This window comes from Acartia tonsa, chromosome 13 (genome assembly GCF_053477335.1).
Source record: "Acartia tonsa isolate MP-2025a chromosome 13, ASM5347733v1, whole genome shotgun sequence".
Lineage (NCBI taxonomy): Eukaryota > Metazoa > Arthropoda > Copepoda > Calanoida > Acartiidae > Acartia > Acartia tonsa.
Genome location: NC_137272.1, coordinates 32,399,636 through 32,425,897, shown reverse-complemented (window position 1 = coordinate 32,425,897; position 26,262 = coordinate 32,399,636). Strand labels below are relative to the sequence as shown.

The following is a 26,262-nucleotide window of genomic DNA, read 5'->3' as shown; positions in this document are numbered from 1 at the left end:
AAAAGTGATAAAGAATGAAATACTTCAATTGGGAGGTCAGAGATATTTCATGAAAAGCTATAATGTTGGTCATTTTTTCGCGTAATTCCGTGAAGTTGTTGTCAAACGCTCTTATTAAGTCACCATGTTCTTAATTATGAACCATTTCCTATTAATACATTTGGCAATATTTCAAAACACTTTGACTTAATACGATCATTTGACTACAACCCAACACACAACTTTAAGGACCCTCTTTTATTGGCATAATTATATTTTTGAATTTAAAGATTTGAATACTAGAATTAAACCCAGTGCATACTGTATTATATTGATAAGGTATTACAAACCAAGCAAGTATTATTCAAGCTAGTCAAAATGTAAATTACACTGGTACCCAAAGTTTTAAGACCACGATGTCTTATCAATTAGCTCAAAATCTTTGAGTACTTTTATAGAATATTCAATTGGTAATCTTGTTTATCATCATTGGGGGTGTATATCAATTTTTTGACCGTCCTTTGTCTCATCCATTCAGATGTCTTGTTACAATTTAAAAGATCTATTAGGTACCACCCCCACCCAATCCTGATTTATGAGCAAATACTAAATTAATATTGTACTTGTATAACTATGGGTTAAAGTCTGTTGAAGCCATGAAAAACAAAGGGAAAGGTAGGTTGCCGGTAAAATCCATAAAGTTTATGTGTTTTAAGTAAAAAACAGTAGTAGAACGATAAAAATTTATGTTAACTTTAAAAAATTTTTTTTGTCTATAGTTCTTTTCAATAAGAAATATACATATTTAGTGAATATTATCGTTCTACTACTATTTTTAAGCCTTAAAACACACACTTTTACGGATATTACCCGCAACCTACCTTTCCCTTATTCGCTATTGTTAGTAATAAAAAGTAAGTTGATTGATCTATCTATCTATATATGAATCTATCTATTTCCGTTACCTCGAAGTCTAGGATGGGCATGTTATTCTGTGGGGGAAGTGGGATTGTACAGATTGACCGCACAAAGTCGCTCATATTGTGGCGAATCTAAACAAAATATTATGCATAAGGATTCCTGTTACAATAAGGATAAAATTTTTTGAACTTTCAACTCAATCAAACGTATTGTCAAAAAGTGTTTAAGTTATTTTTAAAATAGTGATTCATACATCGATTAGGCACAAAGATTTCAAAGATTTATACAACCTTAAAAAGTTAGTTCGACCAATTTATTGGATAAGATTTATATTTACTAAAGAAGTTGTATCAACTTTTTTGCTTTTTATTTAAGATAGCTAGCCGGTTCTTTCAGTAAGTAGTAGATGTAAAATTTTTCATAGAATTCAGATATGCAATCGGTTTTTTTGTAGACCTCTTATTTTTGAAGTAATTTAAGTTTTTTAAAAAAATAATTAAGTCGGTTTTAAGGTACTAAAACGCAACAAAATAAAAGAAGAAAATAGCCAGTATGAACAAAAATAGTAAGATCTTTAATTTGACACCTTACTTTTAAAATTCTGTTGAGTAATTGTTGAAAAAATCTATTTTTTAACCTCCGTTTAATCAAAACATTAAACCTAAATATTTTCTCATACAGACATAAAAAATATGGGTTCATATATACCATTAGAATGAGAAAAATAATATGAATCCATTCTAAGCAAAATTGAAAAAGTTTTAAAAAATTGTAATAAAAAATAGAAAAAATAAAAAGTTTATTTTAAGAATTGTAACTACTAAATTAGCCAATCACAAATCGCAAAAATTGACGAATCGGGAAGCTTAATCTATAAAATTAACCTATGGAATTGCCAGAAAAAAAGGAGAACGTTCATACAATATATACAATAGATACTACAATAAATATAGTGATATTACAGAACATGTAAAGAATGAAAAATTATGAACAAATATGCATCAGTCTGTTTATAAACTTCAAAACAATGCAGTTAAAAATACATTATTGTTTCTTGTGTTTAAAAAATATCTGCTACATTGCATTGTCTTTTGTTTAGGTTTTGTTCAGGTTTGGTTCAAGCTAACCCTTTAAAGCCGAAAATTATGATTCTTAAAATATACTTATTTTTTTTATTATAGTTTTATAAAACTTTTTCAATTTTGCTTAGAATAGATTTGTAATATTTTTCTGATTCTAAATGTATATATGAACCCATGTTTTTTATGTCTGTTTGAGAAAATATTTAGGTCTAAAGTTTTTATTAAACCGAGGTTAAAAAAATAATTTTTTCAATAATTACTCAACAGAATTTTAAAAGTAAGGTGTCAAATTAAAGATCTTACTATTTTTGTTCATACTGGCCATTTTCTTCTTTTATTTTGTTGCGTTTTAGTACCTTAAAACCGACTTAATTATTTTTTAAAAAAACTTAAATTACTTCAAAAATAAGAGGTCTACAAAAAAACCGATTGCATATCTGAATTCTATGAAAAATTTTACATCTACTACTTACTGAAAGAACCGGCTAGCTATCTTAAATAAAAAGCAAAAAAGTTGATACAACTTCTTTTAACAAGAAAGCTTCATAGTTGTCCGGCGCCTCTACTGATATTTCTGGTTAAGCCAAATTCTTTTGCTGTATGTTGCGAAAAAAAGATTAAATTATGATACTGTACACATATGATATTCACGCCAATATTTATATTAAAATGGGTTTTTCAATGGACCAATTTATCTTTCTAGTGCCAGAGTTTCGTGAAAGTCCGACTGTAGAGTAGACTCGCTTCCTAAAAACAAACATACCCTCATCTTGGAGTCTCCAGTGAAGCTCCAGAGAATGGAGTAGACGAGAGACTTGGGTACATATGCCTCCAGTTGGTCAGACTGCATGGGGAAGTCGGCGTGCTGGTGATTGTACAACAGGATGTTACGTACCATCTAGGCAGGAGTAATGCTAGTTTATATTTCTTACAGACATACCTTTGCTGTTTCGCAATGATTCATAACAGCAAAATTACCATATTGTTTATCATGGGTGTATGTTCTGCACATTTTTTCCCCACCTAGTTTTTCCCCCCAAGTAGGGAAAATAGAAATGGTTTTCATGAGATAATCTTTACTTTACTCATTTTTTATCCCTTCCACATATTTTTCTAGTTTTCTTAACCGAATATCTTAAATAGCAGAGACACAGACAATTTTGATAAAATAGCATTATCCCTGATTAAGCATGGAGAAGAGTGAACCAAGAGCACGCAGCCTGGTAAAGTCCATAATATGCTCTTGGGTGGCTGCATACTCCAGACATTTAGCCACCAAGTTGTCTGGGGCGAAATAGGGCTGTAGCAGGGCAGCCACGTCTCGTTGTACCTTAATAGATAGATACATGGATGTATGGAAGGATTGATAATAGATAGTAAGATAAATACATAATGGATAAAAGGCTATCTGTAGCAATAAAGATGGCTGCAGGAGGTCAATAATATCGTCTTGTGTCTTAATAGATAGATAGATATATAGAATAACAGATAGATAGAAAGATAACCAGGTAAAGTTTATGATATCTTCTTAAGTGGCTGCATACTCTAGGCATTTAGCGACCAGGATGTCCGGGGCGAAATAGGGCTGTAGCAGGGCAGCCACGTCTCGTTGTACCTTAATAGATAGATACATATAGTAAGATAAATACATAATGGATAAAAGGCTATCTGTAGCAATAAAGATGGCTGCAGGAGGTCAATAATATCGTCTTGTGTCTTAATAGATAGATAGATAGATATATAGAATAACAGATGGATAGAAAGATAACCAGGTAAAGTCCATGATACGCTCTTGAGTGGCTGCATATTCTATGCACTTAGTCATAAGGTTGTCTGGGGCGAAATAGGGCTGTAGCAGGGCGGCCACGTCTCGTTGTACCTTAATAGATAGATAGATTAATATATAGAATAACAGATGGATAGAAAGATAACCAGGTAAAGTCCATAATATGCTCTTAAGTGGCTTTATACTCCAAACATTTAGCCACCAGGCTATCTAGGGCGAAATAGGGCTGTAGCAGGGCAGTCACGTCTCGCTGTACCTTAATAGATAGGTACAATGTACATGGATGTATGGAAGGATGGATAATAGATAGTAAGATAGATACATAATGGATAACAGGTTATCTGTAGCAATATATATGGCTGCAGGAGGTCTGTAATATTGTCTTGTGTCTTAATAGATATATAGAATAACAGATAGATTGATAGAAAGATAACCAGGTAAAGTTTATGATATCTTCTTAAGTGGATGCATACTCCAGGCATTTAACGACCAGGATGTCCGGGGCGAAATAGGGCGGCAGCGGGTGGCAACATCTCGTTGTATATTCAATATTTATAATAAATATACATAGATGGATTGCAACATATAGTTGTACCTTAATAAATAGGTAGACACATCGAAGGATGAATATATAGAACAGCAGAAAAATGGAAAGAAAATCCAATAATTCAATATATGTATACAGTTCTTACCTTTAAGGTGGGTGAAACTTCACCATCGGTTTTAGAGCTCATATCATCTTCACCCTCTAGCGGGATTTGTCTCAACCTAGATATGAAAAAAAAATGATCTGGGGAATCTTTGTAAATTTGTAAATATCAACTGATGTCAATAATAGCAAATGCTTGTTTTTTTAAAGACACATTATTCTCTGTGATTAAAATGCACTACAAATCTGATAAATGACAGTAAAATCGGACACCCTTTGAATTGGTTTCCTTCAAAGATAGTATGTAACTTAAAATGAACGTACGAATTTTTTCAGATTTATTAGTACCTACATATTATATCAATCAGACAAATCTTGAATCCTATAAAATGAAAAGACTAATGTGAATTATTGGCGTACAGAACCTATTCATAGAAAAATTTCCCGTTAAAAAAACTTACTTAGCAAGATAGTTGGCAAAGATCATCTCGGTGGAAAGAACATCTTCGCTGAACCAAACCATACCACATCTTAAGTAAAATAATTCAAATTATCTTTTAATTAATGTATTCGTCTTGTAATAAGTGCTTAATTGGTAACGATATACAGCTACAGCTTAAAAGGTGTTCGCCTTTTGGCTGTTTTAAGGCAAGTGTAATAAAATATACCTACAAAACATATATGACAAACTTTCTATCAATTTATCTATCTATATATCCATCTATTTTTCTGTCCATTTATCTTTCCGTCCACCTATCTTTCTATCCATCTATCTATCTTTAATACCTAGAAACAGTAGCTTGAGTAGCATGTTTCAGATCCGTGACTTCAAACATAATCTTGACATTGCGAGGGATGGATAAACGTTCACCATTGGGAAGAGTGAACAACATGTTCACGTCTAACACACTGTTAAGGTTTAGATGTGTATTTTTATATTTTTTTTCTTGATTAAATTGCCTTTTTTTAATAAAGACGCATTTAGATTTTAATCATAATTTTAAGGGATATTGGACTGTTAATTACAATAGTACCCTAAGTTTTATAAACACGTTTTCTTATATATTGGCTTAAAAACTTTGGATACTTTAGATAATGTTGATTAGTTGGTTCAAACTAACTGTGCCTAAACTTTTGGACAACTAATATCATACAGCTACAGAAGTCGTAATTTTGTCTATGATCAATGCATGGTCATATACATTAAGCCATCTTTGATTGTCTTATCCCTCAAGATCCCTGTTTTGTAAACCTTCTTAAATATAAATAATTTTCTAAATGTACACATCCCTGTTCAAGTTCTCAATCCACACAGGGTCCACGTCTCCATCAAAAATGATCCACTGTCGCTTATCCAACTCTCCTCTGACATTGTCAATAATCTTTCTCAGGATGTGGGTGAACAAGCCGTCAGTCCATTCTCTGGGTAACACAGGGTAAATTGAATTAAAAGCAGTAATCAACAAGATTAGTTTTCATGAATTAAAAACCTTATGGTCCATCGCATTCATTACAGACGCACTGTTTCCATAGAAAAACTTAAGATTATACATAGACATATAAAAAAAATATGTTAAAACCTGTCAAAATATCCAAAATTTCATTAATATCAACGAAAAGAAAAACCTGTCTGAAACTACCTTACTAAAGGTATAAAAAAAACTAATACGACTTACAAAAGAGACGTAAAAACGCTCTAATTACGACAAAAAACGCACAGAAAAGTTCAAGTTTGTTTGTATTTTAATTCAATTTTGCCTAGTATTAGGATCTAAGACGCCATACAGATCTTCTTTGGACAGGGCCTTTGGATCTATGACATGCGCCACTCCCTCCTTGCCTTCGATCCTCTCAAGGGCCTTCAGAAGCACTCTCCATGCGGTACTCTTGCCTAATGGAATAAATTAGGGTTATTTTTTTCCGTAAAGATGTGTGTTAGTGTTGAATCAAATGCGCTTATTGAGTCAAATTGTTAACGTTTACATTTCAAATATATACAAATATATATATGTACAAATAGTAAAAAAATAAGAACAGTTTGACTTAATAAGCGCAGTTGACTAAACGATAACACACAACTTTACAGAAAATATTTGAAAAATGACCCTCTTTTGTTCCCTCCTTTGAACAAGTCTATAATCTAACCTTAAACTTAAAATGTATTAAACTATCAACATTAAAAAGTATATTGATAAAAAAAAAATTCTACAAACTCCTACAAAATTTCAAATATCAGTCAAAGAATTAATAAATCAATGTAAACCAATTTGTAAATACATGAAAATCAACAATTCAATCTGTACATCTATCCAGTAATCCATCTTTCAATCAATCAATCAATCTAAACTTGCTTACCTGAGCCGCTGGGCCCAACCATCATGAGACCATGATGTAGATTAGTGATCTGATAGAGCTGTAGGACCTTGTCCAGCCAGGCACTGCCCTCCTCCTCTCCCTCGCCGCAGACCAACTGCTCCTCGGCGCAGATCTTAGCAATCTCCTTCTTGAGAACCTCCATCTGGGCCTTCTGGTACTCAACACCAGGGAATACATCACTGAAAAGTGTGAGTTATAAAATAAGTAAGGTAAAATAAATTTGGATCAGTGACATTTTTTTTTTAAAAAGGAGGGGGGGGGGTGACACTTTTTGAAGCCAGAACTTAAAAGTCAAATAAACTGACACTAAAAAAATAAAGAGTTATAAGCATCGAAATTTGGCATGGCAGTTACTTTAAGAAGGTTAGGTACTATATAGAACTGTGAAGAAACGGCCGCCGATTTTTTTCTGTCTTTTCTCGCCAAATTAGACAATCATGAATCATCTGAAACAAACTTATTTTTTTATATTTTAGCTTGAAACTTCTGATTTTTCAAAAATAGCGAAATGTTTGAAATTATATTACAAATATAACACACACAACAGAGTTAAATAAGTATAAACCTCACCTAAGAAGCGAGTACAGCAATGGTATATCCTCAGCAACCAGCTTAGGCTCCATGGTCTCACACACAGACTGTATAAGGATCTCCTGTTCGTGAAGGCCTTCCGCGATTTTCTCCTCGTTAGGATTGGCTTCGCCCGACGCGATCATCGCTTCCTTGATCTCGTTGATTTTGGCGCGTTTGATATGGCCAGCGGATGCAAGTACGGCCTTTGGTTAAAAAAAATTTTGTTTTTAATAATTCTATGCTCATTGTTTTCTATTTTTTATTTTCTTTTTTAATATTAAGTATCTTAATTTGTCAGGTTTATTACATGTTAGGTGCTTTCAATTTTGTTGATATCGAACACCCCCCCCCCCCCCAATTTTAATTTTTACTTCAAATTTAGGGGTGCGGAGTTTCTGCCTCTAATACTAAATTTTCTTTTCCTTAAGAGCTCGAAGTTTAAAGTCATAGTGTGACTGTGCTGACAGCTGTTCATCGCAGAGCTTGAAGAATGGAACAATCTTCCTGGAGAGCTTCTCAGCTGATCGGAATCCCTGCAGCCCGATACTTAAATTATTTCCCGCCAAAGTTATTTTTTATATTGAACAAATTAAAAAAAATTGTAGGTACGAAACGTCATTTTTTATATGCAAAGTTACTCTAAAAAAGGATATATTCGTCTGTTCCTCTATTACAATTTAATGTTCTGTTATAGATTTAATTTCCCTTATTAATACTAAATTAACTTATATAATTCGATAAAAAAAGACTTTGTCTTCGTAACACTTTCAAAACCAGACAGGAAGTGGAAAATTGGCTGTTTATTACACTAGTCCCCAAATTTTATAATAACCTTTTCTTATTTTTTGGCTTATCAACTTTGAGGACTTTAATGAATTTAAATTTGTTGATTCATTAAGTTAAGTGTCCAAACGATTAAACCAATAATTGCAATCTACAGAAGATGGAATTTGTGTATCATCATTGCATTGGGGATGTACAGTAGACCAATTCATCGGCCATTGTTTTATCCCTTTACCATTGTCTTATCTGTTCAACAACAGCTTATAAAATATTTAAGTATCCATCCCTGACTGAAGAGTGTGACCTCCGCAATCATGGTCATGTCGGGTGCGGTCATAGCCAGTGACCGGAACAGCTTCTTCAGGTTGTCTGGCAGGTTTGACCGGCCCGCATAGGTCGGGTTCATGGTGATGAAGATGGCCATGTCCTCGTGAACTCGAACCTGTTTGCCGATCAGTTCCACAGTTAGGTTGGCCTTGGAGACCATAGCACTCTTAAGTGTCTCCTAAAAATTAGGATAGAAGTTTATGTAAATGACTTTTTATGCAAGATATGCTGACATTTGAACCTTTATAAAAAAAATCGTAAGTGCCACATATTATTACAACAGCAGAAGTTGCCCTTGTAAAGCGAAAGAGTTATATGTCTGCAAAACTACCACACAGGGTGTGATAAAACATTTGACAGAAAATTACACTGGTACCCAAAGTTTTATGTACACGTTTCATAATTCTTTATCTCGGAAACTTGAGGCACTTTAATAAAATTTTAAAAAGTTTGTTCTTAACTTAGAATTTATTTTGTTATTCATCATTAAGTTTGTAAATCAATTTATCGTCCATTGTATTATCCCTTTAGATTCCTGCATTTGCATAAATATTTATCCTGCCTGTATGGTTTGGATCTGCTGACTGACAGCCGACAACGTTCGCTCCTCCAACCTGTTGAACTCGTCGAAACAACCCCAGGCTCCAACCTAAACATATGTCAACATATTTGATCCCTGTTATAAACAAGGATGACAACATCCATAAGTAGCGAAGCTCAAAAATTATGGATGGATATTGGAAAAAGTGTACTATAGAGCAGTGTCATACAAAAATCATTAAACTTGATAAATGGAGAAATCACGAAACTTTTAAAATCACGCAACTTTTTTATCACGAAAGCTTAAAAATCTAGGAATCTATCTAGCACTGCAATTAATAGACAAATTTTAATGAAACTTGATGGAAATATGTAGAATATGAGTATATTGAATCCCTGAAAATTTCAGCTGTCAATCCTGAATAGGAATAGATAAAATCACAAAACCTAAAAATCTAGAAATCGATCTAGCACCCCAATTAATACACAACTCTGAATGAAACTCTATGAAAATATTGAGAATGTAAAAGCTATTAATCCCTGAAAATTGCAGCTTGAAAAGAAGTTGCAAAAATTAAGAAAACTTAAAAATCTAGGAATCGATCTAGCACCCAAAATAACAGACAGATGGACAAAACAATGTATAGATTAGATGGGCATATGGCATAGGAATCTCCACTAAAAATTTCAGCTGCCTATCTTAAATAGGAGGTAGAAATCACGTTTCCCCCAATTCATTAATTACGGACAGACGGACGGACAGACGAACGGATATTTGGATTTTTAGAGTAGCTTCGCTAACAAAAGATATAGGTTTCTTATAGCAATGCCTAATATCAGGGAGGGAGGGGACATTGGGCTGTTTATTACACTAGTCCCCTAAGTTTTATTATAACGTTTTCTTATTCGTAAGCTTAACAACCAAACTGACAAAACAGATAAATTGATTTAGAGAGTAATTGCTATTCAGTGAGAATTTTAGCCTAAGAATTGTTAAGGAGCTTTAAATAAACCTTCAAAAATAATTTTATACCTTAGATATTCCTTAAAATTACTGATATACTAAAAGAATACCAAAGTGAGTTATATTCTTGATGCTCAAAGTAATGATAAATCTTCACAAAAAATCAGCCAAACCTCAAAACGTTTCAAACAGACATAAAGAAGCCTTACAACAACAAAAACTTAATAAAACTCTTACTTGACATAGACCAACAAAAATCCTGCCCATAGCCTGGAAATCAAAGGCCTCGTCACAATTAAAAACCAGCACAAAGCGTCCTAGCTGTCCGCCCAACGCTTTAACCGACTCCGTTTTACCAGTACCAGCCGGCCCAAACGGGGAACCGCCCAGCCTCAAGTCCAAGGCCTGGGTAAGGGTCAGGTAGCACTTGTCGGTCAGCGGCGACTGAACAAGCTTCTCCTGAACGCCCAGGTATTCGAATCCGTAGTGGAATTTGGCGTTAGCCATGTGGATGGACAGTTGTTGAAGAACCTCGCTCTGTTTCGGGTCAAAATAGAACCGCATTTGGCTCAGCCACTCAAAGTCCCTGTGAAAAATATCAAAATATAATAAACGGCTTAAAGCTTTAAACGATTATAAAAAAATGCATGTTTAAATTTTCACCTTCTACCTTTAATGAGGTACAAGGAAGAAAGGGACACTGTACTGTAAATTACAATTAATTTTGTCTTAACAGTTTTGAAACCACATTCTCTTATTCGTTTGTTCAAAAACATAAGGTACTACTATATATTCCAGGGGCTGTGATTCCGCAAATAAATTCCATTAGAAAGAGGGAAGTCATTTTCTAGTAAATCCCGTAAAGGTGTGTGTTATAAGGCCTAAAAATAGTAGTAGAACGATAAGGTGCTCAATATTTTTGTATTCCCTATTGAATAGAACAATAGGGAAATTTTTTTTTTTTTTTTTTTATAACCGTACCTGGAATATCTTAAAAAATAAGAAATTTCTATCAAACGCTTTGTTTCGCTCAAACTGACAAAAATTAAAAAAAGTATAATTATAATAATAATGTTTTCTATAGGTTTGTTTCCTTTGTTTAATGGTATAGATTGTTCTTAACCTTTACCTTGTACCTATAGAAAACATTATTATTATAATTATATTTTTTTTAATTTTTGTCAGTTTGAGCCAAACAAAGTGTTTGATAGAAATTTCTTATTTTTAAAGATATTCCAGGTACGGTTATCAAAAAAAACCAAAAAATTTCCCTATTGTTCTATTCAATAGGAAATACAAATATATAGAGCACCTTATCGTTCTACTACTATTTTTAGGCCTTATAACACACACCTTTACGGGATTTACTAGAAAATGACTTCCCTCTTGCTGAAAATTTTGATATTTTATGGTATGCCACTTGGCGTAAAACTAGTCTTGTGCTTCAACTAAAGAGAAAGGGGGGTGGGGGAAGGAAGTGGTTTGTGGGGAAAATTTTACTTAGAATTGTTTGTCAATATCACTGTCCCTTGTCCCTTATAGAATCAATGATTGGTTAGTTTCAATTTATTATGTACAAACTTATAATCCAATAATTCAAAAAAATTAGATATAAATATATTTTCTTATACACCTGTTATTATTGACTTTACTCTTGATGAGAGTCCTAACAACCGCCCTCTTGTGAACATACTCCATGATCAAGTTCTCAATCTTCTTACGTCGCAGGGGTGGTTGTTCCTGTTCAAAAATAAACAAGATTAATTTCTAGAATACATACGGCTTGTGAATTTAAAAAAATTCACACTCCGTAAATTATTTTCCAGTATCGCTACGAAACTGATTAATATCTGGTGGATTAGAACAGAGTTCTCAGCCTTAATGAAAAATTATGTCTAGCATCATGTTATATCCAGCTTTCTACGAATATAAAAATATACAATTCGGCATCTCTTGGCTAAAAAAACTGGTTTTTAATCTTATAATTGTGCATTTTTATATCCGCGGAAAGCTGTTTATGATATTATGCGATAAATAAATATTCTATCATTTTTAATACATGATGAAACTTGATAATAATTTTACCTGTAGCACACTCTTAGCCAGGGTGTCGATAATGTTATCAATCATCTTGAGAACTCCCTCCAGTCCCTCGGCAGCGCCTTTCTCTCCCTTGGATAGCACCTCCTCAATCCTCTCAGACCAAAGCACCTAAGATATAACCATTAAAATCTCAGAAACGTAAGAAGTTCTTGCTACACTCAGCGTTTTTAATTCCACAGAGTGGTCTGTAAAACACAAAAACCCACTCATGGCCCCTAACCCTTAAAATTGAAAATAAGTGCGAGGTAGTTATTTGTTAGATTATTACTTCAGTTAACGCCCTGCAGGGATAGGAAAAACAACCCCTTATTTTCCATCGATTTTTTAAAAATAAGAATGGTTTCAGTTCTGTGGGGAAATAACCTACATTCTCATATGTAATGACTTGATAAAACGAAAAAAATCACTATATATAAAAGGTACAAAGTAAAACAATGTCTGTCCGTCTATTTGCCAGATGAACACAGAACCAATTTGTTTCTATTCTTTAGGTCCTAAACCACATGTCATAATCAAGGAAAAAAGGGAATTATATTTTGACAAACAATTCTAAAGGAAAATTTCCCCACAACCCCCTTCCCCTTTTCCTCCCCTTCTTACCCACCCCTCTTCAGTTATATGAAAAAAAAGATATACCCTAAGCTAACTTCCAAAGGTTTCGTGATTTTTTTTGTTGTAAAATTGATTGTTACAATAGCTAGGCCTGGTCATAATATTGTCTTTTTTTTGTATATTAGTGTTCTTATTAAGTTAAACAACATCTATATGTGCTAAACCGCATAGAAGCACTGAAACGGTAGGACAAACTGACATTAACACTTGTATAGTGTCAGAACTGAATAATCAGAATATAGATGTATAAGAGTCGAAGCAAAATTGTAAGTAAATTTGTTGAAAAACTGCTTGATACAGGATAATGTTTATGGACATACTTACATTTATAGGACTTGCTTATAGAGTTGCTTCGCCTATAACATTATACTTTGTTGTACCAGGAATCAATATACCAAAAATCAGATCAATCGGATAATTAGATCACATAAAAATTCGTTGTTAAAAAAGTAAAAAAATCAACATGTTGAAAATGGACATACGGACATTCTGACAATGATTATAGAGTTGCTACGCTTTCTAATTTGTACCTAACTACTAAAGGAATCACCATGCAAAGTTTGAAATCGATAGTACAATTCTAACATGCCTAAAATAACGAAAAAAGCTATCCGTTACAGACGTACGGACCGACCCTAATTATAGAAATCTTCGCGTTTAAAAACACCTTAAAAAATTGAACAGTAAAGTGTAACACAGAATATTAAAAGATTGTCATGTACTTTTGCTTTATAAAACTCAAACATTTTAAAGTCTGTTTTACCTATGAATTAAAATTTCCTCAAATTTATAAATAACACAATTAAACTCTTCTTTGTTGTACCGTTTGAATAATGAAAATAAAGTTACTTATAGAAAAAATTAAATTGCGAGAAAACGATTTAGGTGTGTTAAAAAATAAAGACGCCTAGCAGCAAATATTTGAACTACATAATAAAGACATTAATAATTTTAACAGGCAGCAATATAAAGATCATTATAAACATTATTAGAGGTTTTCATCAGTGGATTTTTTCTCAATGTTTTTCAGTTCAAAATTTATATCAGTTCAGAGGCAAGTAAGATCCTTCGGTACAGACAGATAAAGAACCTAATACTTTTATATAAGGATATTAGTGTTTATTGGGTGATTACAACATCTACAAATGTTGAACCACGTAACAATAACACCTCAAGAAAAATGCAAATAAGCAATAAATGTGATTGATTGTTTAAATAAATCTAAACAACTCGTTTAAGTAAGGTTTGTACAAATGCCATGTATTTTACTCTATGTAGTTAAAAACTTTAAAAATTTTGATTTACCTATAATAGAAATTAACATAGTTCATAAATTAAACACAACAAGACTCTACTTTGTAGGTTTAAATAGATTAAACAAAATATTAATTCTAAACAACTGAAATTAAATGAAAACAATTTATGTATATTATAAATTAGAGACGCCTAGCGGCAAATATTTAAACTATATAATATAGTAACTTGCGATATATTAATCTACAATGATTTTTTGACATAAAATTGATGGTATCCTTCTGTTTAGTTCTACCCGTTTGCCGTCTGTCTGTCAATCAATGTGTTTGTCACTTTTTAAGTATCTACTAGCGGGTCCGCCCCTAGCATTTAGGGCACTATTTTAGAAGGAATATGAAGGGGCTAACATAGCCTGAAACCATCCCTATATAAAGCTTCCATATAAAGGAGGACTATCTATTCCTAGTCTAACCTGGGCAGCAAGGACAACAATCTGAGTTGGAAACTGATCCAGCCATTCCATAAATGGAGTAACCTCCAGTTCACCTCCATTATTATCCGTCATTGTTCTGGTGCAACATATTTTATTTTAACCAGGGATAGGACAATAGGTGTAGGGATATAAGAGGATTAGACAATTGCCGACGAATCTCCAATGATGATAAACAAAATTCTCTCTTCTGTAGATTAAAATTAATGGTCAAAACGTTTGGACACTCAACTTAATGACCCAACCAATCAGAATTCACCAAAAGTTCCCAAGGTTTCTAAGCCAACAAATAAAAAAAAGGTAATTATAAGACTTTAGAGATTAGTGTAATAAACAGTCCATTGTCCCCTTCCTTACTGCAATATATGTCAAAATATCCCCCAACTCCCCAAAAAATCCCTTTTATTGGTCAAAAAACTTGTTCTTATAAATTAACATGATGTGTATCTGTGAATTAAGATTTCGCTAACCACTGGACCGATATGGTTATCCTTCACAGTGAAACATCTTACATGTGTAGTTGCCAATACACCCCCCCCCCCCCTCCAAGAGTAATCGTCTCTATAATAACCCCTCTTGTTTGTTATTAAAACTAAAATTAAAAGCGGAGGGTTAGCCTAGATGACTCTAGGGGTGTCGCCCTACTCAGCATATTAAAGTCAGTCTGTCAGTCTGTCTGTAAAAACAATTTATTAAAATAAAATAAATTCCTGATGGTTTCACAAGCTTTGGACATGGCCGTGGCCAGCGAGACACGCATCTGGTGTTCTACAGCCGTCAGCCACTCGTTAATTCGCGGGTGCTCTTTAGTTGAAACTGGAGCGATGAAATTAACCTCCTCTCCTTCTTTTGAGGCCATACCTGTCATTTAACATGGTTAGTTTTTATAAAACGTGTGCCTTTGGTAAAAACTGAACTATAGACTTTCACTTCAGGGATCTAAAGGGATCAGATGGCCGATAAATTGATGTAAAACTAACACACACACACATCTTAATACTTTATAATAAAGGATTTATTTACCTGTGATAACAGTTTCATCACTGTTAAGTAGGATGGACGTGATACCAGCAAACATTTTCTTGAAATGTTTCTGCAGCCTGTTTGCATGAACAACATTAAGTTCATGTGTTTTGTGCAGTTTGAATATTTATAAGTAAAGTATGTATCAAAGTAGACAGATTAACGCTTTTCTAAAAGCAATTGAAAGTGTTTACATAAAGGATTTGTGGATCCAAAATTTTTATATCTATTCCAGGGAGGAAGATGACTTGACAGAAAATTCTTTGAAATGTTAAGCATATAAATCATGAAAATTAGTGTTGGTTCTTTCCTGCCAATATTCTTGCTGTTACCAATAATCTCCAACAAATCTTCGTCACCAACAAAGTAGAACCTATAGGAAATAATAATTTACAATATTGCCACTTAAAGAGATAATATACAAAGACACTACTTAAAAAACACAAGATGAAGCATCAAAACTTGAATTTAAAATGTAGCGCAGCTTAAGTAATAAGTAATTTTTAAGGAATAGTTATATATCGCTTCGTGATATAGACAGCTTTCCCTCGATAGAAAAATAAACAGATTAATTCCAGTTTTGGTGGCCCTGGGGGGCCGAAGTCCCGATCCAAGAACACAAGATTTAATGTTATGTTTCTTTTTTATGTATCATTGAAAATCTCTTTAATATGATATGAAACATCATGATTTTTCAGTAAGGCTAAGAACAAGTTTAAATCCAGCTTAAATTAACCGAAATCTCAGACAAACTGGAAAAAGCTATCTTTCTGATTACCTGGGGAAAGAAGCTCTCTCGCGTTCCAGGTATTCACCAAGCGCCTTCTGGATCTTGCCCAACAGGTCAGCCAAACGTTCCAGGGAACGTTGCACACCCTGCAAACACAAAATACTTGAACATTACATTTTCTTCCAGCAAAAATAATTCTGACTTAGATATTTATATAGATTTTACCGCCAAAATTCTTTGTTTCATTTCGCGCCAAAATGTGTATTTTTTCGCACCAAAATGTAAGTGTACATTTTTTTCGCGCCAAAATTATCATATGTCATCAGTATTCTGTTCCTGAATGTTGAGGACATCTATGACCATGGGGCTCTTGCTCACTTTCTTCATCAGGGTCAGGAACTCTGAGCTGATGGACATGAACCTAGAAAGGATTGAAGAGAATTAAAATAAATGATGATAAAAATGATAATTAAACAGCTTTACTAAGAAATTAAGAATTTATATTCTCGTATTCATTCGAATCCGGTGGATAGGAACTGGTTCTCATCCATACGAAAAAACTTTGTCTAGCATCGTATTATATCCAGTTTTCTACGAATATAGAAATGTACAATCATAAGATTAAAACCAGTTTTTTAGCCGGTGCCTTCGGCACCACGGGGCTAAAAAACTAGTTTTAATCTTATAATTGTACATTCTATATCCGCGGAAAGCCGTTTATAATACGATACGAGAAATAACTATTATAGTATTATATTTGCTGAAGATGTCATCCAGCTATTAATATACTAACGGCTCCGCATCTGAAAAGATCATAATATCAGAAAAAAAACATAAAACTATTCCAAGATTTTAATCTAAACGTAAAATAGCCTAAATCCGGTCCAGTACTAATGTAAAGCTTCCCTAAAATGGAGAACTGAATTTGTACAGTTGTTATCGATATCTTAAAAGATTCAGTCAAAAAAACATTACAATTTCATAAATCAGGATTAATCCATCAAACAAACTGACACAAACCTGCTAGTCTCAACGGGCAGGAGGGTCTTGATATCGGCAGATCCACTGAAGATACCCTCCAGGTAAACCCAGCGACGCTGCACATCAATCCAGACATCGAACAGGGCGTTGATCCTGTTGAGCTTGTCCTCCCAGGTGATAGCCTCCTCTTCAAATACCTTCAAACAAGTTTACAATTTTTCCGCCAGTCAAAAAATTGCTGCTCTTTTTTATAAAAATCTAATTGATTCCTTCCCTCAAAGTGTCTAGCAAACAAAGAACCCCCTCAAACCCCCTAGTTTTAGAAACAAATTAAAGGGGTAGTTTTACGAAATGCATTTGAACTTAATGTAGTGAACCGCATATTTTTTGCGAGTTAATGGGTTAAACTATATTTATATGGCATATATTTGAAAGAATTTCAATTTTCTACCACGTAGTTTTGAAAATATCAAGACTTGAAAACTGTTTTTTTTTGTGATATATGCAATTTAAAAAGACGATTTTCAAGTCTTAATATTTTAAAAACTACATGGTAGAAAATTGAAATTCTTTCAAATATATGCCATATAAATGTAGTTTAACCAATTAACCAGGAAAAAATATGCGGTTCACTAAATTAAGTTCAAATGCCTTTCGTGAAACTACCCCTTTAAAATAGGTATAAAATGTTGATCATTATTGTTTTTCTATGTTTTTCCTGTAATTTTACAACACCTATCTATCAAAATAATTGTGGGGTTATGTGCTTGACTAGGCGCTTTAGGGGGGCAGCCAGTCATATATGAAAACACATAGCTTACAAAAGATTATGCTTTAACTGTTACCTAAAAGAGAAATCAAATACTTTGGACTGCAGTTAATTTGAAAAATATAATATTACAAAATAATCTTCAATAAAAATTCAATACTACAGTTTAACAAGGAAGACTGGCTATAACCTAGTAACATACTAAGGGGGGGGGGGGGAGTTTGTACAGTTATAGGAGATGAAAATTCAGTATCAAATTTTGCCCTGGCCGTTTGGGCTTGTTTTTATAGTTATCAACCTAATTCTTTTTGTAAACTCTCTGATATGATTGGATCTATCTGTTTAAAATCTTTGAAAATTGAATTTTGGGACTTTCCCTCTAGGGGCTAGTGGGGCAAAAGACCCCCCAATCACTAAAATTTTAAGTAATTTTTTTATTTTTAAAGATATCGAGCTGATTTTTTTAATGGAACCTTTTATTACATAGATGAGTTGATTAGCCACCCCATATTTTATTTTTGCACTTTACTTCTAGGGGCTTTTGGGGTAAAACAACCCCCCCCAATACAAAATTTATTAGTTTTGATCTTAAAGCCCCTAGAAGTAAAGTGCAAAAATGAAATATGGGATGGCTAACCAACTCATTTATGCAATAAAAGCTTCCATTTAAAAAATCATCTCGATATCTCAAAAAATAAGCTCTTAACTTAAAAAGTGTTTGGGGGAGTCTTTTGCCCCACTAGCCCCTAGAAGGAAGTCCCAAAATTCATTTTTCAAAGTTTTACAGGTAGACCCAATCATATAAGAGAGTTTACAAAAAGAATTATGTTGATAACTATAAAAACAAGCCCAAACGGCCAGGGCAAAATTTGATACTGAATTTTCATTTCCTATAACTGTACAAACTTCCCCCCCCTTACTAACATACTTTAATTAATTAACAGTTGCGCTACTAATAATATATCTAACCTTGTAGTAAGGAGAAAGCTTCATTGCGGCCACTTGGTTGATATTCTCCTTCAGCTTGTTGAACAAATCATCCCATCCTCGGATAATCCTGCACTTGTTCTGATAGTTGATCAGATCCAACTCGTAGGTGTTCCAGGTTTCTTTCACCTAATTCACACGAACATGAAGGGATAAGAAAATAAATTTTTTTACAGGGATATAGAGATAGGATATTTGACAATAAATAATCTTCCCATACCTCCAAATATTATTACTTGATAACTCCCACTCAAAAAGTTTTAAGCTCATTATAAAAAGTTTATAATTATTACTTCTTCGCCTTTTGCTTTAGCCTCTATAGGAAAGCCGAAAATTAGACTAAAACCATTCAAAGATAATATTTGGACTGGAGGGATAATTTTTAATACTTCTAAAAAAGGACAAGTTCTATCAAAAATATATGTCGCTAATCAATGGTCGAAAAAAGGAAGTTCTAGAAGATTAAAATAATCATTTAAGGAATTTTTACACCCATTTATGTATCCATTCATGCACATGCCTGTTTCAAGAACTCTTCCAAAGCCATTTCTCCTTGAGCCACAAGAATAACATCCTTGATAGTGCCCTCATGCTTCTGCAGGTCAATATCCCACACTTGGCCCAGGGTCAGGTCATTCAGCACCCAGTTAACCCTCAGCTGACGACACAGCGTTTTCCAGTGCCGTTCCTTGAGGGCGTCACTCTTGAGCTCAACAATAAGCATGTTGACTTTCTGGTAGCTTTGCAGTAGTTTCTTGACATACTCATAGCTGGCATACTGGCGAAGCCTAATAGAATGAATAATATAAATTATCTATAATACAAAGTAGCTTGATGTTTGTCTGTCCGTCCGTCTGTCTGTCTGTCCCTTAAGATCTCGGTAACCACTAAACCGATTCTATTCTTTTAAACTTTTTTTTATCAAATTTAAAAAGTTTTGAAACCTCCCTTCTCCTGTAGGGGCGAAACCCAAAAAAGGCTAATGACAAAGAAATATTTAAAAACATTAAAGAAGAGAAAAACTTTGAAGGTTATTAAAAATATAAATCGATATAAAAAAATATAAAAAGTTATAAAGAGTTATATAAAGTTAAAAAAATACAGAAAATATCTAAAAAATGTAAAAAAAAATTTTTTTTAATTTTCCCCTGAGCCTTTAGGGAAAAAACCCCTAGAGGCTAGGGGCAAAGCCGCTAGTAGATATATAGACAAAAAGCTTACATTTATAAAAATGTGAAAAAATAGGACTTTTTGTTAAAGGTATTCCAACGATCTTTCAATAAAGAAGATTTTTGTTGCTGAGTCAATAAATTACTGAAAATGTAATATGTAATTATATTGTTAATATTCTATGATTTACCTGGCAGGAAGATCCTTAAGCTGCGTGAGCAGCCCATCAATTTGCTGCCGCAGCTTTCGCGGCTGCACGGACAGCCAGGGCTTGTCCTTCATATCATCAATCTGCTCCCAGATGCGGGACAGCTCGTTCCACACACCCTTCAGATCCTGCAGCTCTTCCCAGCCGACAACCATACGCTCCTCGTTAGCCGACGATGGGCCAGCATCTTGCAGCTCCAGTGCTTCTTTAGCCTTGCTCACATTATCACGCTCCTCCTTGAGACGAGAATATTTAGACTCAAACATGGCCAGGCGTTGGAGGGCCACGTCGGGGCGGATGTTACCCTCCACCGGCTTGCTCTTCTCCCATTCGCCCAGGTAGTCCTGGGTTCGAGTCTCCACGGCCTTATCCTCAGCAATGATCTTAACCTGGAGGCTGTTAACTTGGTTTTGGATGCTGGAATCCTTGCGCTTTATGATCTCATTGAAAGCACTCCACTCGCCGTCAATGTTGTCAACATGCAGCCACTGCGACGGAAATTGGAATCTCTGCTTTTCAAGAATGAGCTGGCCAGACTTGTAGACATCCACCTGTTTCTCCCAGCCCTTCATCTTACGCTTGAGTCCCTGTACGTAAGTGATGAAGCTTACAGCATCACTAGTTGACGCAGTATCAATGGTCTGCTGCTCAAGATCGCCACGGGCCTTGGTGACAGTTTGATGGAACGTTGTCATCTCGTTGCCTAGCAGGTTTCCAAACTTGGACAGAGCATCCTTGTGCCAGGAGTCGTACTTCATGGACACCTTGCTCTGCACCTTGGCGTAGTCAATCACAATGGGTCCAAACTCTTTGCGTGTCTCGCTGGTGTCGAAAGTGCCGCGAGATTTTTTAATGTCGTGCAGCAGCTTCATCCAGAGGTTGATGTCCTCGCCAAATTTGGAGGTCAGCGCATCGGGCTGCAAGTCCCACAGGGCTTGGTAGCGCAGCCACTCCTCAACATAGTTGTTGACGTCCTTGATGGTTAGCTCGATGGCAGAGTAAGCGTACTCCAAGATCACACTACCTCCTGTTTTTTAAGATACTTATTTATATGGAGAAAAAAAAGATTTGGATTAAACCAGATTTTGAAAACATTTAAAAAACAAATAATTTACTATTTGATGGAAACTTAAGGGATAAAACAATTGATTATTAATTAAAGTACAATTCCCAATGATGATGAACAATAATATTATTTCTGAATGAAAGTATTGGTTGGAAAGTTGGGACACCATTAATTGTAACCAATCATAATACAAATCAAGTACCCAAAGTTTTTAAGCCATTGAATAAACATACGAATTTACAAAACGTTGGATGACAGCATAATTAACAGTCCAATGACCCCTCCCTTCCTGATTATTTATAAACAATATTTGACATTTCTTATCAAGCTTCTTAAGGTAATAATCAATCAAAGTATATTTTCCTGGAAGCTTGGTAAGGAGGTCCTTGTAGGTCTGGGTCACAGGACGGTCAAGTCCAACCTGATACCTAATAATATAAGTTATAAGTATTTATCAATAACATCATATAAGTATATATCTATTTATTACTTGGTTGATTGGATCCTGTTCTGGCTGGAAACAATTGCCTGCCAGGCAAACAGCTGCTGCAGAATCTATATATCTATCTTTCTATCTATCTATCTATTACCTGGTTGATTGGATCCTGTTCTGGCTGGTGACAATTGCCTGCCAGGCAAACAGCTGTTGCAGGATGTTATACCTGAAAAATTCAAAACATTATTTAACCATGTAACTCTATTTAGTTTTTTTTTTAAATATTAATAATCTACTCGTAAATGTGTGAATTTTAATTCCATGTGACTATTTCTATCAATGGATCTATTTGTCTAATGGTTTTAATATCTTAATCAATCTCTTATCTGTTTTTTCTATATATCTATCTATCCGTAGATTATTTTATCCATTTAACTATCTATCTATCATACCTAGCATCCTCAATAGAAGGGTGTAGATACATCATCTGATTAGTTATCCTGAAGTCATGCATCTGCTTCCTGATCTGAGGATCCCCGCCAGGCGCATGAGCAGGTGTAGCTGGAGCATCTGTGTCCATATCTTTGTCCACTTCGGGGTCCTCTTTACCTGGAATAATAATATAGATAATACCAAACGTCAATTTCCCCCAAAAAGCATTGTCGAACACAGAAACCCTTCCTTCCCTTTTATTTTAAAACTAATTGAACTTAAGGGGAGCAGTTTTCGTTTGTTTGTTTAGGCTAAGGGGGGGGGGGGGGGTGCGTAATGAAATAAGCTCTTAAACCGTGAGCAAAATGGTCTAAATATTGAGCTAAACCCTTCAAACTTGGTATATAAGCCTAGTCCTATAGGTATTACATCTAAATGGCAAAAAAATCCAAAAATTTTTATTTTTAGGTTAGGTTAGGTAAGAAAAACCCTGCGGAAATAGGGTTTTTAGGCTTTTTTTGGTCTATTTTGATGTGGAAACTTGTCTTAAATTGTTTTTTCTTAGGGTTTTAACTTAAATACACTGTATCTATTCATATGGACATTATTTAAGATGATTCAGCAAGTCGGGGACCGACCCCAGGGGGCTAGGTGGGTGGCCCGCAGGGGTTAAGTTCATTTTTCCCAATATATTTGTTGTGATACATCAAATTATAGGTTTTTTAGGTCAAGGAACTCAAATTCAGAGCTAAAATAAGCATTAGACTAATCTGAAGCTAGCCCCAGCGGGCTAGGTTGGTGGCCCGCAGGGGTTAAGTGCATTTATTCTAATATATATCTTGTTATATATCAAACTATAGGTTTTTTAGGTCAAGAAACTCAAATTCTGAGCGAAAATTAGCATTAGACTGACCTGAAGCTAACCCCTCCGGGCTAGGTTGGCTTTCTGCAGGGCTTAAGAGCATTTACCTAACCTAACCTAGAAACTTACTTATATTTTTACAGGTTTTTTTCTTGAATAAACTGTGTCTATTAATGAAGACTTTATTTAAGATGATCCAGCAAGTCGGGGACCGACCCCAGCGGGCTAGGTGGGTGGCCCGCAGGGGTTAAGTGCATTTTTCCAATATATATGATGTGATACATCAAATGATATGTATTTAGGTCAAAGAACTCAAATTCAGAGCTAAAATAAGCATTAGAATAATCTGAAGCTAACCCCAGCGGGCTAGCTGGGTTGCCCACAGGGCTTAAGTGCATTTTACCTAAGCTAACCTAGAAACTTACATTTATTATTTTTTTTAGGTTTTTTTTCTAGAATAAACTGTCCATTCATGAGGACCTTATTTCAGATGATTCAGCAAGTCGAAGACCGACTCCAGCGGGCTAGGTGGGTGGCCTGCAGGGGTTAAGTGAATTTTCCCCAATATATATGTTGTGATAAATCCAATTATATGTTTTTTAGGTCAAAGAACTCAAATTCAAAGCTGAAATAAGCATTAGACTAATCTGAAGCTAACCCCAGCGGGCTAGATAGGTAGCCCACAGGGCTTAAGTGCATTTTACCTAACCTAACCTAGAAACTTACATTTAATATTTTTTTTTAGGTTTTTTTTCAAATAAACTGTCCATTCATGAGGACCTTATTTCAGATGATCCAGCAAGTCGAAGACTGACCCTAGGGCTATGTGGGTGTCCCTCAGGGGTTAAATGCATTTTTTTTTTAAAGTATGTGTTGTCATACATCCAAGTATAGGTTTTTAAGGTCAAGAAACTCAAATTTACAGCTAATAAAAGCATCAGACTAATCTGAAGCTAGCCTCAGCGGGCTAGGTGGGTTGCCTGCAAGTTTTTACCTAACCTAGAACCTTACTTGTTTTTTTATGGTTTTTTTTCTGGAATAAACTGTGTCTATTTATTAGAACATTATTTAAGATTTAAGACCCCAGCAGGCTAGGTGCGTGGCCCGCAGGGGTTAAGTGCATTTTTAGTTGTCATACATAAAATTATAGGTTTTTTAGGTCCAGAAATTCAAAGGGGTAGTTTCACGAAATGCATTTGAACTTAATTTAGTGAACTGCATATTTTTTCCTGGTTAATTGGTTAAACTACATTTATATGGCATATATTTGAAAGAATTTCAATTTTGATAGTACAGTGTTAGCGGTGGAAGAATTTAATATGCTAATAGGATACAATTTTTTAATTTAATGTATACCACATACCACGAAAAAACTAGCATCAGGTTGCTATTGTTAGGGGTTAGCCTTGGGTCAGTCTAATGCTTAAAATAGCTCTGAATTTGAGTATTTGATGTATGACAACACATACTTTAGTAAAATGCACAACACCCCTGTGGGCCACCCACCTAGCCCGCTGGGGTCGGTCCCCAACTTGCTGGATTATCTAAAATAATGTCCTCATTAATAGACACAGTTTATTCAAGGAAAAAACCAAAAAGAATAAGTAAGTTTCTAGGTTAGGTTAGGTAAAATGCACATAAGCCTGTGGAAAACCTACCTAGCCCGCAGGGGTTAGCTTCAGGTAAGTCTTATGCCAATTTTAGCTCTGAATTTGAGTTTCTTGACCTTAAAAACCTTTATTTTGATATATAACATGATCTATATTGGAAATAATGCATTTAACCCCTGCGGGCCACCAACCTAGCCCCCTGGGGCTAGTTTCAGATTAGTCTTATGCTCATTCTAGCTCTGAATTTGAGGTAACTGACCTAAAAAACCTTTATTTTGATATATAACAAGATCTATATTGGAAATAATGCACTTAACCCCTGCGGGCCACCCACCTAGCCCGCTGGGGTCGGTCCCCGACTTGCTGGATCATCTATAATACAAAGTAGAACGATGTCTGTCTGTCTGTCTGTCCGTCTGTCTGTCCGTCTGAAGCTTAAGATCTCAGTAACCACTGAACCGATTGGGCTCTACTCTTCAGGGAATATACCTACTGGTCCTGTGATGGTTTTAAGCTATTTTCTTGGGGGGTGGGACACCCCCAACCCCCCCAAAAAATGAAAAATACCCCCCCAAAAAAAAAAAAAATTTACTTTTTCTTTTTAAATCTAAAATACGAAAAATTAGGTTGATCAAACCTCTTGGGGCACAGCCTCTAGAGGCTAGGGGCGAAGCCGCTAGTCTTAAATAAAGTCCTCATGAATGGACAGTTTATTCTAGAAAAAAAACCTAAAAAAAATAATAAATGTAAGTTTCTAGGTTAGCTTAGGTAAAATGCACTTAAGCCCTGTGGGCAACCCAGCTAGCCCGCTGGGGTTAGCTTCAGATTATTCTAATGCTTATTTTAGCTCTGAATTTGAGTTCTTTGACCTAAAAAACATATTATTTGATGTATCACATCATATATATTGGAAAAATGCACTTAACACAGTGGGATCTTTTGAAAAAAATCGGGACATCCAAAAAATTTAAAATTGACTTTTATCTATCCTAGGAATTAATAATGGCTGTAAGTAGACAGCTAGAAAAGAAATTTTTAAAAAATATTCATTTTTAGCGGATTTATGCCATTTTTAAAAAAGGTAGGGTAAAGCGGGGCGATCTCGGTTTTGAGGTGAAGTCGGTATTTTTTTGACCACCTTCATTAAATGACATTTTTCTCCATGTTCTAATCGATTGACAGAAAAAAAACATAAAATCAAATTTGTTCCTTATTAAATTGCCTACAAAAAAGTATAAAATGAAATTTTTGTGAGATGAATTTTTAGGGTACTTATTGGGTCTTGAAGTCGGACGACAAAAAAATTTTTTTCTCGATTTTTTTGCTTCGGTCGGAAAAACGGTAAGTTGGACAAAAACTGGTAAGAGCTAGAGCTTAGACGTCTTCAGGGGACTTATTAAGAATCTAATAGGCTATCCATAGGCTTGTATAGTTTTTTCTTAAATCGACTAAAAGTGAAGCGGGGCGAATTCGGTTTTTTCACTTTTTATACTAACTTTTTCAATGTTATATAAAAAAGTGAAATTTTCGAGAAAAAAAGTCAAATTTC

The 26,262-nt window shown here is 34.6% G+C and overlaps 1 protein-coding gene across 1 annotated transcript in view; it reads right to left on the bottom strand.

The window, feature by feature from the left end:
* Nucleotides 1-26,262, bottom strand: part of Dhc64C (dynein heavy chain, cytoplasmic) — an 83,835-nt gene that overhangs the window by 38,387 nt on the left and 19,186 nt on the right. Inside the window, exons 21-49 of the mRNA XM_080146626.1 lie at nucleotides 22,262-22,418; nucleotides 21,964-22,035; nucleotides 21,740-21,801; nucleotides 20,290-21,337; nucleotides 19,450-19,717; nucleotides 18,912-19,058; nucleotides 17,213-17,370; nucleotides 16,532-16,613; nucleotides 16,241-16,341; nucleotides 15,776-15,835; nucleotides 15,463-15,542; nucleotides 15,153-15,300; nucleotides 14,422-14,521; nucleotides 12,066-12,191; nucleotides 11,614-11,720; nucleotides 10,218-10,566; nucleotides 9,039-9,125; nucleotides 8,439-8,654; nucleotides 7,793-7,902; nucleotides 7,364-7,573; nucleotides 6,773-6,972; nucleotides 6,176-6,308; nucleotides 5,713-5,839; nucleotides 5,204-5,331; nucleotides 4,879-4,947; nucleotides 4,461-4,536; nucleotides 3,165-3,312; nucleotides 2,746-2,882; nucleotides 945-1,031 (exon numbers count right to left, since the gene is read on the bottom strand). Of these exons, the coding sequence (XP_080002752.1) occupies nucleotides 945-1,031; nucleotides 2,746-2,882; nucleotides 3,165-3,312; nucleotides 4,461-4,536; nucleotides 4,879-4,947; nucleotides 5,204-5,331; nucleotides 5,713-5,839; nucleotides 6,176-6,308; nucleotides 6,773-6,972; nucleotides 7,364-7,573; nucleotides 7,793-7,902; nucleotides 8,439-8,654; nucleotides 9,039-9,125; nucleotides 10,218-10,566; nucleotides 11,614-11,720; nucleotides 12,066-12,191; nucleotides 14,422-14,521; nucleotides 15,153-15,300; nucleotides 15,463-15,542; nucleotides 15,776-15,835; nucleotides 16,241-16,341; nucleotides 16,532-16,613; nucleotides 17,213-17,370; nucleotides 18,912-19,058; nucleotides 19,450-19,717; nucleotides 20,290-21,337; nucleotides 21,740-21,801; nucleotides 21,964-22,035; nucleotides 22,262-22,418 (4,793 nt within the window). The remainder of the gene's footprint in view (nucleotides 1-944; nucleotides 1,032-2,745; nucleotides 2,883-3,164; nucleotides 3,313-4,460; nucleotides 4,537-4,878; nucleotides 4,948-5,203; nucleotides 5,332-5,712; nucleotides 5,840-6,175; nucleotides 6,309-6,772; nucleotides 6,973-7,363; nucleotides 7,574-7,792; nucleotides 7,903-8,438; nucleotides 8,655-9,038; nucleotides 9,126-10,217; nucleotides 10,567-11,613; nucleotides 11,721-12,065; nucleotides 12,192-14,421; nucleotides 14,522-15,152; nucleotides 15,301-15,462; nucleotides 15,543-15,775; nucleotides 15,836-16,240; nucleotides 16,342-16,531; nucleotides 16,614-17,212; nucleotides 17,371-18,911; nucleotides 19,059-19,449; nucleotides 19,718-20,289; nucleotides 21,338-21,739; nucleotides 21,802-21,963; nucleotides 22,036-22,261; nucleotides 22,419-26,262) is intronic.